The 18,697-nt window shown below is 38.7% G+C and overlaps 1 protein-coding gene across 2 annotated transcripts in view; it reads right to left on the minus strand.

Annotated features, from left to right (window-relative positions):
• MORC3 (MORC family CW-type zinc finger 3) overlaps positions 1 to 18,697 on the minus strand; it is a 74,101-nt gene that overhangs the window by 16,234 nt on the left and 39,170 nt on the right. For both annotated transcript variants that reach the window (XM_088443161.1, XM_088443162.1), the window contains exons 2-6: positions 17,254 to 17,326; positions 15,669 to 15,801; positions 15,265 to 15,479; positions 3,681 to 3,828; positions 3,125 to 3,272 (exon numbers count right to left, since the gene is read on the minus strand). In XM_088443161.1, the coding sequence (XP_088299287.1) occupies positions 3,125 to 3,272; positions 3,681 to 3,828; positions 15,265 to 15,479; positions 15,669 to 15,801; positions 17,254 to 17,326 (717 nt within the window). The remainder of the gene's footprint in view (positions 1 to 3,124; positions 3,273 to 3,680; positions 3,829 to 15,264; positions 15,480 to 15,668; positions 15,802 to 17,253; positions 17,327 to 18,697) is intronic.

The following is an 18,697-nucleotide window of genomic DNA, read 5'->3' on the forward strand; positions in this document are numbered from 1 at the left end:
AATTATAAAAAAAAAATATATACACACATATATATACACACACACACACACACACACACACACACACATAATCAAACAGTATCTGGAATATAAAACCTAGATCTACAAACTGCATCCCAGATCCATTTCTTAAAAAAAAAAATATTCAATATTAATCAGTATGCCAAAACTACAAAAAATAAAAAAATTTCAATGGAAAAATACCACACTATACAAATATTGGAATATCAAAAATATCACCTGAAAAATTGTCAAAATCAACTAGATACCAATAAGTTCTTCTCTCAACTTATCAGACAGCACATTACTTCCAACAAAGTAATCTACTTAATTATCCTAGGAATAATATACCAGTCAATTATTAGGCAGTGTACGGGCATAACAGGATTTAAGCCAACTGCTCCAGATACTTCTCAGCTTTGCAACAAATAAACACGTTTTTCATGTTCAACAGTGGTATGGACCAAGGACAGCCAAGCATTATAATCTGGTCCTGTAGGAGCCATCCACGACCGAGCCACACATACCTTAAGCTAGTGTACACATATTGACAATGTATTGCTTAAGATATCTGTCCACTACCTCATCCTCCATAGAGCCTAAACATCACATCAATGGTGTAGCTAAAGTTGGAGCAATACCTGTATTGGACAAAAAACTCTCGAACTTTATTCCAAAAAGCGCTAACCACCGGACAAACCCATAGAAGGTGCCAGAAAGTACGGCTACGAATTTTACACTTAAGGCATATGTCAGATGCTCTCCCGCTGAATTTTAGCAAACGAACAGGAGTTAAATAGGTACGGTGTAGAATAAACAGTTGAATCTGTTGAAACACAAGGAGCTTCTAGAGCAGTCCGTATCACTTATAAGGCCAATATAGCTCTCCCACTTTGATCTAAGATGTGGTAAACTATCCTTATGATAAGAAGACAATATATAGGAGTATGAGTAAGAAAGATTCTTCTGGGGACCTAAAGATAAAAGGAATGACTTCAATGGGGATATTTGAATTAGAGGAGGGCCAACTGAAAATTGAGCCGAGAGAGCATGCCGTAATTGTACATTTCTATAGAAATATGATTGAGGGAGATTATGAGCTTCTTGGAGTTGTGCAAAAGATTTAAGAATTGAAGTGTCATATATATGACCCAGTGTAGTTACAACCGTTAGAACCCCATGTCACTTCAAGCTGTAAAGAGTCCAGTTCAGGTAATATACGATAACTACACAGAGAAGTGTCTGGATCTAATCCTGTAAACTGTAGAATACTAGATACCAATTTCCATATCTTAATAGCTTGCATCAACAGGGGAGGGCCTTTCTGTATAATTCTTCCAGCAAGCAAGGCCTGCAATGGTGTAAAGTTAGGGAATATCTGAGAAACCAACAAAATGTGCAGGGCATTAGGAGAGCCATCTTGAAGCCATAACCGTTATTGTGCCATCTGCGCCACATAATAAAATTTGAAATTTGGAAGAGCCAAACCTCCCCCAGACCTAGATCGGGTCAGAACCGCCAATTGAATACGTGGTCGACGATTCACCCAGACCAATGAAGAAAGACGACTATTCAAACGCATAAACAATGTATCTGTAATAAAAACAGGAGAATGCTGAAAAACATACACAAATTTTGGCTGCACCACCATCTTGATTAGGTTAATTCTACTAGTAACGGTAAGAGGGAGCCAGCACCAGGACTGAAGTTTGCCCTTTAAGTAGACAAACAGGGGCTAAACATTCAATACTATATAGTCCTTTGGGGAATTCTTTATCCAGATACCTAAATATTTAAATTTGTTTACCCAACAGAGAGGGAGAGTGATAATGGAAACCGTCGGATACAACCCCATAAGAGGAAGGATAGATGATTTGTCCCAGTTTATCTTATGACCAGAAAAAATTCCAAATTGTTCTATGACTTGAAGAATCACAGGCATAGCTGTTACATAGACAAAAAGAGTAATAAATCGTCTGCATATAAGGAAACTTTGTCCATTGTATTATCCAAACGTAGACCTATAATATCAGGGTGAGAAAGTATAATACAGGCTAACGGCTCAATAGCCAATGCAATGCAAACAGGGTTGGGGACAAAGGGCAACCCTGTCTTGTACCCCAAGACAGGGGGAAAGATGGGGAGATATACCCATTCACTGACACACTGGCAGTAGGGTTTGTATACATAAGCTTTACCCATTTCAAGAACACCGACCCAAACCAAAAACATAACATGACCTCCCACAGAAAGGGCCACTGCACAGAATCAAGGAACCTATATACTATTTAAACTCAACAATTCTCAAAAATGACCAAATTCCATTGTAAAAACTTTTAGCCCTGACAAATCACAGCTCTCAGGACAGTTCTTGATCAGCAAACAATCTAGAAGCAGAGTAAAACAATGGGCGCTGACTTGATCAGTGAACACAATTTTTAAGCAAGGAGGAATAATCAGCTACCTAATGATCCCAGAACCAGTATGTTTCCTATCTATCCAGTGCATCTTCCCCTCCAAACCCACAAGGCTCTGTTTTCGACAGTCTGCTTTTCTCACTGTATTCCTCTTCTCTTGGTGAACTAGTTAGCACTTTTGACCATTAGTATTAATTTATGCTGATGACTCTCCTAGTCTTACTTTTTTAGTTTCCAGATAATGTTCCTTGTTCCTTCTCTAGTGTCTAGTATGACTGTCTATCACCACACCCCCACCCAACTCACCAGAATTTATCAGCTTCTCTCCTACTAGGAGTCACCACATTCACTCAAATCTCTTTCACCCCCAGCAACATGACACCGACAACTTCCTCAGTGGTGAAGGCTTGTTTCCTTGGTATAACACTTGACTGCACTCTTCACTTAATCCAGCCTCATTCCCAGTTCTGTTGCCTTCAAATTCTAAATATATTCCCAGAACATCCGCTTTTCTTATTCAAGATGCAACCAAGACATTTCACCGTTCTTTCTCCAAGGAGAAAACATTTACATGGAATATTGGGGTCCATGTTCCTTCCTTTCTGTAAAGTTATTCTTATAGACTATAGTCTGGCAGAAGTAAAACACCACCACAACAACATTCTTCTCACTAGCTCTCCTGGAAAGTGGTCGAACACCAAACATACCCTTAAGGAATAATCACTCTCCGGAGCAACCTGATCATTCCTGTCTTGCCTCTTGTAGCCTTTCCTCGAAGTCCCATTGATTTCTTCAGGAATCCTTATATCATATTTATCAGCTATAAAATCAAATTCCATACAGCCGCGCTTGTCCCTAGAAAAGCACGTAAATATATGAATCTGAAGAACCATAAAAACCTTAGTACAAGTACAATCAAAATTCTGTAGTTGTTGAAAAAGTCATTTAGACAATGGCGTGCTATCTAGTTTTACTGGTGCATGGAGCTTATTTGGTTTACAAGTGGGGCAGAGACTTCGGCAAAGCTGTAGGAGTCTGACACATTGCTCCTTAAAAGACTCTTGATGTTAGGAAAGTTGAATATGATGGACAGTTTAAAATCACGCATTGTATCAAAGTAACCGTGCTCAAGCCCTTAGCAGCCCTATATGTCAATGAAAACAGTCTTAAACTTTGGAAGATTCAGCGGTTTTGGAATGAATAGTACATTTAAATATTGCATCTAGAAGAAGGGGGTAATGCAGTTTTCTAGTCTAGCCTTACCTTCTTAGGTTCCAGATAATGATCCTTGTTCCTTTTTTGCCAACGATTGCGTCTAGTTCCGCCAGCAGTTCATTTTCACTGCCCAGGAGAGAATGTTTTTTGATTGCGCTCAAATTTGCTTCAGAGTCCGCTGTATGCACCAGTTGCCGTAAGCAGAGTTAAGGCAGTTCACGAGAGTTGTAGAAACACTGAACAATTCAGCTAGCACATGCAACATAATGAGGCAGCCATACACCAATCACATTTTATTTAAAAAAAAAAAAAAGGAATATAAAAGAGGCTGAAACACAGATCTCCAATAAAAGACTGGCCTCCAAGTAACACAAAACTCCACAACTCATTAACACGAATTAACGACTCCCCTGTTGCCCATTATACCCCTTCACTGTAAAGTCACTAGAAAAAAAGTTGTGTATGTTAATGAGTTTCATGTCTTTTATTTTTAAACACTTTATAGTCAAGAATTTGTATAAAGGTGTTATCACTTCTCTAGAATATATTACAGGAGTCTCCCATATCCAAAATGCTTGGGACCAGGGGTATTTTGGATATCGGAATATTCATTATGGAATGAAAATATTCCAAAATACGGAAATATCTTGGGAATGGGACCCAAATATACACACAGAATACATGTATGTTTTATATACACCTTATACACACAGCCTGAAGGTAATTTTATACAATAGTTTTAATAATTTTGCACCTCAAACAAAGTTTGTATACATTGAACCATCAAAAAGCAAAGGTTTCACTATCTCAGTCATATTGAAAATATGCCGTATTTCGGAATATTTGGATATGGGAGACTCAACCTGTATTAATATTTCCATTAAAAACAATAAGAATGTATACACCAATACATAGGAGACATGAATATAATATTTGGACCCCTCTGGAAACTTTTTTTCCCCCTGTAATTCCCTCATGAGATTAATAGTTATCAACGGCACATGACCTGGGCCCTAGGTCCATAATATACAGATCTATACAAACATCTCCTCAAATAGGGATTATAAAAATTCTTTGTTTTCCCTGCAGGGAATGAAATTAAGACGTGGAATGATCAAATGCACTCTATTAGTTATCTGGAAAGTTATATGAAACCTTATCTGACATGCTTATCTTTCCTAAAGTTACGGAGGTTGGGTTTTATGCCTCCCAAAATAAACAACCCAGCGATTTGACAAGACACAGACACTGTATAGGACACAAAAGGCCTGTGCAAATGTAAATTTGGCAATTTTGAAGTAGATTCTGCATAGTTAACCCCTGGTGTACTAACACAGAGTGACTGTCAGAATAGAAACCACTTAAAGTGTTAACACCAGCCAACAGCCAGCCACAATACCAAATCTCCCTTTACTCTCACCATAAAGTAACAGTATAATATCACACGGCCGTGGCATAGGTCAAGCCATAATGTTGATAGTGATGATATGGTGACATTATAAAATGTCGCCAAATCGTCTCTTGTGGCCCAGCAGTGACTTACCTTGTTCAGTGCTGCTTCCAGGTCCCGGCAGTCTTGTGGCTGACTACCGGGTCAGAGCTGTGATCCTGTGGCATGCTGCTATTCCTTCCCTATTCCTGATCCCTACCTTTAGTGTCTAACCCCATCCTACCCCCCTCTTCCCCGGAGCCTGATCCTAATGTCAACATTGACAGTTTTACCTGTCGACATTCTGAGAATGTTGACACGTTGCCTCCCAACATTTTAACTATGTTGACAACAGTTCACAGTGTGGTGTCAACATTAAGAATGTTGACAGTCATTGTCGACCTTTTGTCTACATCTCTCTAATGAGTAATGTTCGGAGGTTGCTCTAAGTGAACATAACAATTAGAGAAAAAAAAAAAAACACGAAAATGTGCTTTATTAGCTTTTCATATATATCATCTGTGAAATAAAATTAGCTCTACCACTAAAAAAAAAAAAAAAAAAAGCTATTGCCAATGAGGACAGCACTGACTATATTACATTATATTGCAATATATTACTCTGCAATAGATGATTAGACTATGAAGTTGTATATGCGTATACATCATAATTAAAAGTTTAACTAATATGAGCTGTCTACAGCTCTAATAGGTAGAATGCCACCAAATTTACCGGAATGGGTATGAAGTCCCGGCAGCTGAATATCCCAACGCCGGCAGCCCGAAGGGAGAAGATCCCAACAGGTCAGGTAAGTATGCTATCCCTACTCCTCCTTCCCCCTAACCCTCCCTTAGTGGTGCCTAACTAACTCCCCCCCGGGGGTGCCTAACCCTAACCCCCCACCCCCAAAAACCTAACCCCATTACGCTCTCAACCTCCCCCCCCCCCCCCCCCAAGCAGCTAACACTAAGGACACCCCGGGCTTACTTCGTTCGGGCTGGCATCCTTTAGCGTACCGGTGTTGAGATTAAGATAGGCATCAAAATACCGATGCCTATCTTAAGTCCCTTGTCAGGATTTGGATGTCGATATTGAGACCGGCGGCATTGCCGTCGGATATGCTGGGTCACCTAGGTCGACCTCTCACTCTGCCCCCTGCTCTGTACCTCGTCCCCTCCTTCCCAAAGGTGAATACCTACCCCCATTTCCAGAGGGTCCTTGGTTCTTCAGCTAAGGTTTGCTAGTTGCAGTGGAAGCCGTTGGTGGGGGGGGGGGGGGGGGGGAGCCCATACACTACTACATACACTATCCTACTGCATATACATGATGGAGTTGGGACAAATCTTAGCCGATTATATAGATACTACTCAAGGAATGGGCGAGAAGGGATTAGTGACTAAAAATAAACTGTAGTTCTAAAATCTCCCGACAGAGTAAAATATGTGGTTGTAGGATAAAAAAAAATTAAATATTATTCCAGACCAGAAATTGCATTCCATACACTTTAGTTGACTGCAGAAAGCAATATCGATAGAGGAAATCTAAAAATTTAATATTAGGTTTGTTTTCCTGAATTATGGAATTTTCCCTGTGTGTGGAGCACAATAATTACCTACAGCCAGGTAACCAGCACTGCGCAGGTTCTACTACGATTCTTGATTGGAATGTTTGGATGCTTACCATAAACCTGGGTTCATTAACTTTCCAGAGGCAGATTGGGAGATTTTGGTGCATCAAATAAGGGATTATTATTATTATTATTATTATCCTTTATTTATATGGCGCCACAAGTGTTCCGCAGCGCCTTACATAGTACATAGAACTAATAAGTGAACAAGAAACAAGTAACTTACAGTACATTACAGTGCAGGACAGGGACACAACTTATATACATTGCTGAAATAGTGATTAAAGCACTCACAATAAGCTGCCGGGAGTTGGCGGTCCCGTGTTAGGTGCCCTAATGGGGAGTAGAGAGTAGAAGAAAATGTAAAGAGAAGCACATGAGGGAAGAGGTCCCCAATTGTATGAATATTTTATGCTTATTAAAATTATATTTAAACTATGGGGGTATCCAATTAGCCGTGATCGGCAATATATGGTGATTTTTCAATGATTAGAACAGTTTTTCGCCAATTTTTTTTTTACTCCCTATCCTATTATTTCAGACAAAATAATAGGATAATCCGACTGAAAACACATAGGATCTGTGATAACTTCATGGACTTATGCGTTTACGCTTCTGCAGCGGCGAAAATAAATGCACTTTTCGTGGATTTTGCTAAGGACAGGCTAACAGGTGCCAAATAAAACCACATAAGTGCCGGCATCAATGTTCGGGGCTAATTGGATACCGCCGTATGTATGTATGTATGTATTTCTTCTTGGTTTTGGTAACACCCATCTGGGTAAGAGGAAATTGCCACATACCACCAGTTCAATAAATCAGGGAATACTCTACATATTGGGCCACGGGAGAGTAGGATCATAGGGGGACTTAAAGACAAACAGATGAGTTTATCTTTATTTACCTTTTGGTATGCAGACACCCAATATCTGTGTTCTCTCAACGCTTTGTAGGGTGGTCTGCCCGGCAAAAACACTCTGCCGCCCAGCACTGTGAGGCAGCTGAACGAAATGACATCACGGCTGAAGGTTTAAGCAAATATATGGGAACATACAATTTTGTAGCTTCACTGATGATGCTTTTAGATGTCCTGTCTCATTTGTCAAAAAAAAAAAAAAAAGCCAGCCCAAACCCCTGAAAAATTCTCACTTGCTTGTAATCGGGTAGTTTTTATGCGAAAAGTCAGTGTTTTACTATGGAGAAGAGTTTCCTCCCGAAAAGGAAAAATTGGAGAAAAATTCCTTTGTTTTCATGAAAATCATGTAATAGGATAGAGAGAAAAGTTCTCATGAAAATTGTACCACGTGACCGCGGGTTAACGGGAGAAAATGGGTTATCGCAGCTAATTGGATACCCCTCTTCGCCTCCAAATTCCCCAGATCTCAATCTGAATGAACATCTGTGGGATGTTCTGGAAAAATGATTCAGAGCCATGGAGGTCCCAGCTCGCAACTTCCACGACTCAAAGGATCTGCTGCTAAAGTCTTGGATGATAGACAGTGTATTAAAACACAAGTAAAAATGTTGCCATTAAAACACATTTCTTATATACAGTATGTTCTCATGATTATCTAGTCTCAATTGGCAGGTGTTTGTCCTTGCAATTTTAGCATTTTTGATATTTGGTTATATTCAGAACAAGAGAAAACTGGTGCCAAGCCAAAAGTGAAGACAAGGTGCTGACAGTTAAACAATAAGGAGCAATGTAAATATGAACATTAAAAATGGTTATAATATAAGAATAAAGTCAGAAATCCACTGCACTCGCCACTCCTAGATTTGGGGTGCAGACCTGCACTCGCCATTCCCAGGACTGGGGTGCAAGTGGCCTGTGACCACATTGCTTAAATAAATAAAAACAGAAAACCCAGCACTCACCATGTTTAAACACTCACAATGATGTATAAATAAGTAAATAAATAATGGGGATTTAGTTCATGGATTGATCAATGCATTCAAGCCCGCAGCCCACATCACGGGACCCCACTTTCTGCAGGTCCTACACTATCCGTCACACTGATGGAAACCTGTTCGCTGCTATCACATAGTTTAGACTGAAAAAATGCTACCTGGTTTAAAGCTCACCTGCCAGCTAATGGCTTTTAAAGGTAAGGCAGTCACCTGACATAGCTTCTATCACACTACCAAAAAGACAGCTGACACAGGTTAATATAAGAATATATATGGCAGTTGTAGAACTGTCGCCAACATAATAATGAGTTTTATAGAATTAGTAAGTAACCAAAGGCATAACTATATTTTATTAAGGATTTATACAAGTTTAAAAAAAAAAATTGTGTTCTAAGATGGTTTCTGATGTAATTGTTACAGAATGTTAACGAGTGGGCTTCTTCTACAGCAAATTCAAATGCTCTTTTATGGAATGAGAGTTACTGAATTGTTATTAAGCATGCAAGAAGTGTAACAGTGGTGATCTGTTGTTGGTAAGAACATAAAAAAATTGAAACAGTGTTAGAGCGCCCAATGTGCTTGTATAACTACGGTGTATATAAATACATAAGAATAAATCCGAATATTTAAAATTTATATTCAAAGTGCAGTGCATGGAAATGTGCAAAAATATGGTACACAAGAAACCTGAAATAACTTCAGAGTACTGTGTTAAAGTGCTAATACTAAATTTATACCATAAAGTGCATTGTGCAAAAAAAGTATATCATAAAATATCACTTTCAAAGTATGCTGTGTATATATAAATAAATTGGATCTCACCTCTGTCCCTTATTTATCCAAAAAAACAATATTTATACAATAAAGTGCAATATGCAAGCAGGGTGTTTAAAAATGCTGCAGCCCCAGTATTTAGTATGCAACAATCATATCACCCATTTAAATATGTGTACATATAAATATAAATAGAAATGTGTGACAAATGGATAATAGAATAACTGAAGTTTTTATAAAGACAATTTATTTAAGACAAATTCTAGGCATATGAGATAGGGTTAGCATTCAGTAATCAAGTACTGAACATGACACATTCAAACATAGACCTAAAATACATAAAACATCACATGTATTAGAAAAATTAAAAGCTTATCTATTAAAACAATAGTAAGTTCATGAAAGGTAAGAGGAGCACCCAACGCGTTTCGTCTGGGTGTCAGACTTCTTCCCTTTATGAAAATTGTACCACATGACCGCGGGTTAACGGGAGAAAATGGGTTATCGCAGCTAATTGGATACCCCTATCACCCAAATTTAAATGAGTGATATGATTGTTGCATACTAAATACTGGGGTTGAAGCTTTTTTAAACACCCTGATTGCATATTGCACTTTATTGTATAAATATTGGGTTTTTTTTGATAAATAAGGGACCGAGGTGAGATCCAATTTATTTATATATACACAGCATACATTGAAAGTGATATTTTATGATATACTTTGTTTGCACAATGCACTTTATGGTATAAATTTAGTATTATCACTTTTTCAAGTACACAGTACACTGAAGTTAATTCAGGTTTCTTGTTTACCATATTTTTGCACATTTTCATGCATCGCATTTGGAATATAAATTTTTAATATTTCACATATTTTCTTCTGTATTTATACAAGCACATTTGGCGCTAACACCGTTCCAAAAAAATAAAATAAAAAAATATGTATGTATGTACACACATACATGCACACACAGTCAGGTGCATAAAAATTTGGGACATTGACAGAATTTTCATATTTTGGCCTCTATTCACCCCCACAGTCAGACTGACCAACTCAATGATTTTCAATACAAGTTGCAACATTTTTCCTTCAACACACAGAAAATCGTTTATTAAGTAAAGTAAAACCAACTACTTTGTAAAAACAATTTTAGTTAACTTTTTCAAGGGAAAAACTGAACGAAAATCGTTCATTACTTAACATCGTTGTGTGTGTACGCACCTTTAGTGTTTTTTTTTTTATTACATTTGCAAAAAATCTCAACTTTTTACACATTGTCATTATGGGGTATTGTGTGTAGAATTTTGAGGACAAAAATGAATTTATTCCATTTTGAAATAAGGCTGTAACATAACAAAATGTGGAAAGAGTGACGCGCTGTGAATACTTTCCAGATGCAGTGTGTGTATGTATATGTGTGTGTGTGTATATATATATATATATATATATATATATATATATATATATATATTAGACTTGATAACCGCGCCAAACAGTGCTTAAAATCAATATTATATTAGAAAAACCTTATGCTCCATAAGGTATCATGTGCAAGATATTTAAAGTGCCAGTGCTAGAAAGGTGTCTGAAAATTCTGATGAAAATATAAATTTCTTCAAGTGTGAAGCGAGCCAAGTATGTAAAGTGCATCCAAGTGTCTGACACTAGTAATCTCATTTTGGACACACTTTATTGCACAAAGAAAAACCTTCTAATAAAGTGTTTCATGTATCACATAAATTGACTGATGTGGGTTAAAAACCTATGCAAATTTTAAAATTACTTCATAGCTCATCTATTAGGTACCAACAACAATGCAAGACATTGGAAAGTTAAAACTACATTTATTTAAACTAATTTCATATAAAGACAAACAAATTACAGCAAAATAATTTTAAAAATACTGGCGGCCTAATTGGTATACTCAAAGCATTTTATAAAATATTTTTATAAAAAATGCAAAGATAAAAACAGTGAGTGCAAGGTGCTTATCTTAATCAGAGTATGAGGTAGGGTCGTAAAAGGTAATCATGGAGCTCCCAACTATATATAGGGACAAAAGTATTTGGCCACACCTGTTAATTATTGAATTCCACAGGTGTATAAAAGCAAGCACCTAGCCATACAGTCTCCATTTGCAAACGTGATACAATATGAGTCATTCTGAGCTCAGTGACTGCAAGCGTTGTACTGTGATAGGATGCCACCTTAGCAATAAGAACATTCGTGAAATTTCATCCATGTTCCAGTCTACTGTAAGTGATATTAGTAGAAAGTGGAAGCATTTAGGAACAACAGCAATTCTGCCACAAAGCAGAAGACCACGTAAAATTGCAGAGCAGGGTCAACGACTGCTAAGGCGCATGGCACGTAAAAGTCGCCAATGCTCTGCTGATTCCATAGCTAAAGAGTTCCAAACGAACACTGGCATTAATGTAAGCACAAAAACTGTGCGGCGGGAGCTTAATGGAATGGGTTTCCATGGGCGAGCAGCTGCATGCAAGCCTCACATCACCAAGTCCAATGCCCAAGCGTCGGATGGAGTGGTGTGAAGCACATAAACACTGGACTGTGGAGCAGTGGAAACGTGCTCTATGGAGTGATGAATTACGCTTCTCTGTTTGGCAGTCAGATTTTTTTTTGGGGGGGGGGTCTGGGTGGCCGGATGCCGGGAGAACGTTACCTGTTAATCTTGTGGAAAGCCTTCCAGGAAGAGTGGAAGCTGTTATAGCTGCAAAAGGGGGACCAACTCCACAATATTAAAACATATGTATTTGAATACAATGTCATTACAGTCCCTGTTGGTGTAATGGTCAGGTGTCCAAATAGCTTTGTCCATATAGTGTGTGTATGCGTGCGTGTAATATATATATATATAATATATTTTGGACGGATGTTGGGACATTGACAGAGTTTTCATATTTTGGCCTCTATTTACCACCACAATGGCTTTGAAATGAAACAAACAAGATGTGCTTTAACTGCAGACTTTCAGATTTAATTTGAGGGTAATTACATCCAAATCAGGTGAACGGTGTAGGAATTACAACGGTTTCTATATGTGCCTCCCACTTTTTAAGGGGCCAAAAGTAATGGGACAAACTAAACAATCCTAAATCTAACTTTCACTTTTTAATACTTTGTTGCAAATCCTTTGCAGGCAATTACAGCCTGAAGTCTGGAATGCATAGACCTCACCAGACGCTGGGTTTCATCCCTGGTGATGCTCTGCCAGGCCTCTACTGCAAATGTCTTCAGTTCCTGCTTGTTCTTGGGGTATTTTCCCTTCAGTTTTGTCTTCATCAAGTGAAATGCATGCTCAATCGGAATCAGGTCAAGGGATTGACTTGGCCATTGCATAACATTCCACTTTTTAGCCTTAAAAAAACTCTTTGGTTGCTTTTGCAGTATGCTTCGGGTCATTGTCCATCTGCACTGTGAAGCGCCGTCCATTGAGTTCTGAAGCATTTGACTGAATATGAGCATATAATATTGCCCGAAACACTTCAGAATTCATTCTGCTGCTTTTGTCAGCAGTCACATCATCCATAAATACAAGGGAACCAGTTCCATTGGCAGCCATACATGCCCACGCCATGACACTACCACCACCATGCTTCACTGATGAGGTGGTATGTTTTGGATCATGAGCAGTTCCTTTCCTTCTCCATACTCTTCTCTTCCCATCACTCTGGTACAAGTTGATCTTTGTCTCATCTGTCCATAGGATGTTGTTCCAGAACTGTAATGGCTTTTTTAGATGTTGTTTGGCAAACTAATCTGGTCTTCCTGTTTTTGAGGCTCACCAATGGTTTACATCTTGTGGTGAACCCTCTATATTCACTCTTGTGAAGTCTTCTCTTGATTGTTGACTTTGACTCATATACACCTACCTCCTGGAGAGTGTTCTTGATTTGTCAAACTGTTGTGAAGGGGTTTTTCTTCACTAGGGAAATAATTCTTCTGTCATCCACCACAGTTGTTTTCCCGGGTCTTTTGGTGTTGCTGAGCTCTCCGGTGCGTTCTTTCTTTTTAAGAATGTTCCAAACAGTTGATTTGGCCACACCTAATATTTTTGCTATCTCTCTGATGGGTTTGTTTTGATTTTTCAGCCTAATGATGGCTTGCTTCACTGATAGTGACAGCTCTTTGGATCTCATATTGAGAGTCGACAGCAACTGATTCCAAATGCAAATGTCACACCTAGAATCAACTCCGGACCTTTTACCTGCTTAATTGATAATGAAATAACGAGGGAATAGCCCACACCTGTCCATGAAATAACTTTTGAGTTGATAGTCCCATTACTTTTGGCCCCTTAAAAAGTGGGAGGCACATATACAAACCGTTGTAATTCCTACACCGTTCACCTAATTTGGATGTAATTACCCTCAAATTAAATCTGAAAGTCTGCAGTTAAAGCACATCTCGTTTGTTTCATTTCAAAGCCATCGTGGTGGTGAATAGAGGCCAAAATATGAAAATTCTGTCAATGTCCCAATATTTATGCACCTGACTCTGTGTGTGTGTGTGTGTGTGTGTGTGTGTGTGTGTGTGTGTGTGTGTGTGTGTATATATATATATATATATATATACACACACACACACACACACACACGACAGGCTTAGTCCACAGCACTCAGTTTGTATGATATTTTTTATGTAGATGGTGTGGTCACGTACCAAGGGCACCCCAGATGGTTGAGTGCCGTGGATTAAGCCTGTCATTTATTTACATTTTGTGGTCACACTTGCTAGGGCACCCTGTTTTTCAAATGTAAGAAACTTTTTTTTATTTTTCCAGATGCTTATTAACTGATAGCTCTGGGTGTGGTCCTGTCTCTTTAAGCCAGGACCCATATTCATGTCTAAAATGTATGCAAGCTTGGGCCAAAGGTGGCAGACCAAGATCATTTATCTAAGAATCCGTGTAGGGACTGGCCAGATGGGAATGACCGTGAAGTGGTGGTCAGCTTAACAAATTATTGCAATATTTTGGAACCAACATTCCCTGTATTCAGTTTGAAAAGCATGTGAGTGCCGAGTTTGTATGATTACATATACACACACACATATATATATATATATATTTTTTTTTTTATATTCTCAGTTGTGACACCACACCCCATAGGAACCTGACAATTCAATTTATAGTACAATATACCCTAAGTTTATTATATTTATAAGAGGAGAAGGAGTATAGGGCATTGGTTCCCAGACTGTTTGCCGTGGCTCCATGGGTTGGCGAGTCCATGATCAAATCACATTATTTATGGTCAATGTGATGGCTAAAACCAGTGCAGGTAAGCACAACTTACTTAATTTAAGATTTGTTGCTGAATTTCACAATTCTTTTGACCTAGAGGTGCTGTGAAATAAATACTGATACCATATGGTGCTTTGCATCAAGAAAGTCTGGGAACCACTGGTATATGGTAACTATGGATTAATAAAACTACATCAACCCTATCACACTCTCTTCTGAAGAACTGAGTCGCCAAGTGAGGATTCAACTGTAACCACCAGCTCGAAATTGTAGTAGGATATAGATGGCCCAAGACCAAAACGCGTGCAAACCGAACCACCATGAGATAGGAAACCATTCTCCCATTAGCTTTATGCAATAGAGGGCTTCTGCCTGTCTGCAAGAGAGCAGAGGGGTTACCCGCATATTCTCCAATGGCGGAAACGATCCGGCATCCAAGGACTTTGTCTTTTATGTATTTAATATGCAACTCTATAATGTACCCACCACCACTAGTCCCTGAGATTTATAGAAATCAGACCCAAGATATATTGAACTGCATGCATATTCATGTCTGTGGTCTATATGGTCATCTGTAACCGTATTTAAAACAAACCTGTCTCCACTGTACAGGAAAAGGATATTTTGTTTGCTGAAGGAGATGATTGGTACTATGACGTGTTCTGCGACAATATCCTCCAGGAAAGTCTGAGACAGCATCCCAATATGCATCCCAGAGTCATTCTTGGTAAATACAATGGCGTCCTTGCCCAGGCGCATGGATCCCGATTTAAAGCCGTTTCCATAAAGACCGACAGGAACGTGACCGTTTACTGCCACTTTTTCACTGAACCCAAAACTAAAACACAACAAGAGTTAAACATGTGAGCACGTCTTTTTCAAGAGAATCTTCTATAGACCATGCATCCTTCCCATTCCTTTTTTATGGGCATATTTCCCTCTGCTCAGGTGTACAAGACAGTCATGTGACCACACCCGCCAGTGACATCATAGGGGTTCCGGTGCAACTGGCCAGGTGAGCACTTACCTGAGCATCTTATGCAGCTTGTCTAAGTTCATCCCATTCCCATTGTCAGTAAATGTTAAGCATGTCCGCTCTTTTAGAACAGTCTTATCAATCCATATTTGCTTAGCATTGACGTCAGGGTCATAGGCATTGTCTGAAATCAGTGAAAGAATGACACCATCAGTTATAATCAATAATCAATATTGTAACAAAGTCCCAAGGGCAGAGGGAACTGTAAGTGTCAGTCACATTGTTGCAAATATGCTAACAGCTAAAGAAATATAGAAATACGGATTCACGTTATACCCCTAAACGACCTGCTTAATAAACATTCCAGTTCTCAGCTTATACCAGACACTTATTGCACACCTAGCCCTTATTGCTAGCACAATGTCTGTGCATGATGTTGGGGTATGTGGTGGCACTATGGGGCTATGCCATTTGCCATGAGGATCTAGTGTGTTGGGTAATTATGATGCATAATTGGGTATTATGTAAACAGTAAAGAGTTTTATTCTTTATGGTAATTACATTTAGAAACACATAAAAAAAAAAAAAAAAAAAAAGAGTGAAAAACCACGTGCTCATTGATCCCCCGGGGCTATTCGATTAGCCCTGAAGGCATCCGGTCGGATAATTTTTTCGGTGACTTAAGACTCTTAAAAAAAAAAAAAAAAAAAATCCCTGACAACTATTAAGAAAGCCAATCACCGCTAATATGCATTTACAATGAACTGGCCAGTGAATTCAAGAGAACGGAGGTGAATGAGGGGGGATAGGGGGTAACAAACAAAAAAATGTTAGGGACTGCTGGTAACAGAGAAGCTGTGACGTGGCCTAGCAGCTTCTCATGTATTTGCAAATGCATGCAACTGATATCTCTGAATTTCTATTACCATATAGTCTTCATATATTGTTGCAAGTATAATTCAGTGTGCTGAGGAACAATAGGGAGTTAAACCCCCCCCCCCCCCCCTTTTTTTTTCTACGGGATAGAGGATAAAATGCCAGGTCATACACACTGTACTGTTGTATACTAGAAGGTCAATTAAATAGAGGTTTGATCATCTTTTTTACAGCAACCCTAGCCAGCAAAGAGATGACTTTGTAAGTGTGCAAGTCTCTATATTTGACAATCAATATATTTTTGTAAGTATTTTGTACAATTTATATTCAGTAAGTGTCAATTTAACTATTGTACATAAGAATTCTGAATATTTTTCCATATTAAATCATACAATTTAATAACACCCCGAGTCTGTGTTCTTATAATCTCACGTGTCAAGATACTTTAGTATTTTGTAACTCTACATTTTAAGGTAGATATTGTGAGGATAACAATATCTCTGATTTAAATACATTGCAGAAGTATATAGTGACGTAGTGGGAGAACAGTATAACCAATATACTGTAAATAGAAGCAGAAACGCTGCAGGAGGTAGTAGCGAGGCAGATAACTGACTATTTTTTCCCCTTCACACACAAATAAAAGCAGGTCTTTGCACTATATATGTATTTGCTAAACTTCCAGCAACATGTATTGTGCAAAACAGTTGGAATAAAAATGTTTTTTAAACAAGTAGGCCTAAAATACAAATAGACATACCTATAAGTTCTGCAATGGCACTGAAAGGCCAGGTGTGACTGGTGGAATTCGTGTGCAGAAACTTGGGACACAGCTGAAAAACATCAAGAGTAAAACATCAGCATAACTTTTACTGAATGTGGAAACTGTACAGCAAATTACTTGTTTCTCCAATGGTCTTTTATCAGCTGAGTAACCCCTTTAGACTGGACTTTGGCTTTTCTATTTTTAACAATGTCTAAAGAGGGTAAGGAGTAAATTTACTAAGCGATGGTTCTGCAAATACGTTGTGTAATGTTTTTAAGATCAATGACGTTTTACATTCCTGGGTAACATGCAGAAAAGAGGCAGTTTACAAAAGCCAACGCCTATGCTGGGTACACACTAGACCAGTGGTTCTCAAACTCGGTCCTCAGGACCCCACACAGGTCACATTTTCCAGGTCACCCAGCAGGTGCACAGGTGTAGTCATTACTCACCGACACATTTTAAAAGATCCACAGTTGGTTATAATTATTTCAATTTTGATTCTGTGAAGAGACCTGGAAAGCATGAACTGTGCAGGGTCCTGAGGACAGAGTTTGAGAACCTGTGCACTACACAATATATTGCATTTAGGGACAATAAATATATTGTCCCGACCATCTTTAAGTGTACACACCCAATTCAGCTTTCATAAACTTCTAGTAGATACAGTACCTTGCAAAGTATTCACACCCCTTGGCTTTTAACCTTTTTTTGTGACAATTTGTAATTAATTTTTTTTTAATCTGAATTTTATGTGATGGATCTGCACAAAATACTCTAATTTGGTGAAGTGAAATGAGAAAAATCTATATAAAAAAAAGAATCTTTATACATAAAATTCTGAAAATTGGCATGTGCATATGTAATCACCCCCTTTGCTATGAAGCCACTCAAAAGTTCTGGTGCAACCAATTATCTTCAGAAGTCACATAATTAGTGACATGAAGTCCACCTGTGTGACATCGAAGTGTCACATGATCTGTCAGTATAATAAACACACCTTTTCTGTAAGGCCCCAGAGGCTGCAACACCACTAAGCAAGAGGCATCACACCATGAGGACCAAGGAGCTCTCCAAACAAGTCAGGGACAAAGTTGTTGAGAAGTACAATTCTGGGTTGGGTTATAAAAAAAAATATCCAAATCTTTGATGATCCCCCGGAGCACCATCAAATCCATCATCATCAAATGGAAAGAACATGGTACCACAATAAAACCTGCCAAGAGAGGGTCGCCCACCAAAACTTACAGATCGGGCAAGGAGGGCATTAATCAGAGAGGCAGCACAGAGACCAAAGGTAACCCTGAAGGAGCTGCAGAGTTCCACAGCAGAGACTGGTGTCTCTGTGCATGTGACCACAATAAGCCGTACACTCCATAGAGCTGGGCTTTATGGAAGAGCGGGCAGAGAAAAGCCATTACTTAGTGATAAAAATAAG

Source organism: Taudactylus pleione, unplaced genomic scaffold (genome assembly GCF_031769625.1).
Source record: "Taudactylus pleione unplaced genomic scaffold, aTauple2 ptg000327l, whole genome shotgun sequence".
Lineage (NCBI taxonomy): Eukaryota > Metazoa > Chordata > Amphibia > Anura > Myobatrachidae > Taudactylus > Taudactylus pleione.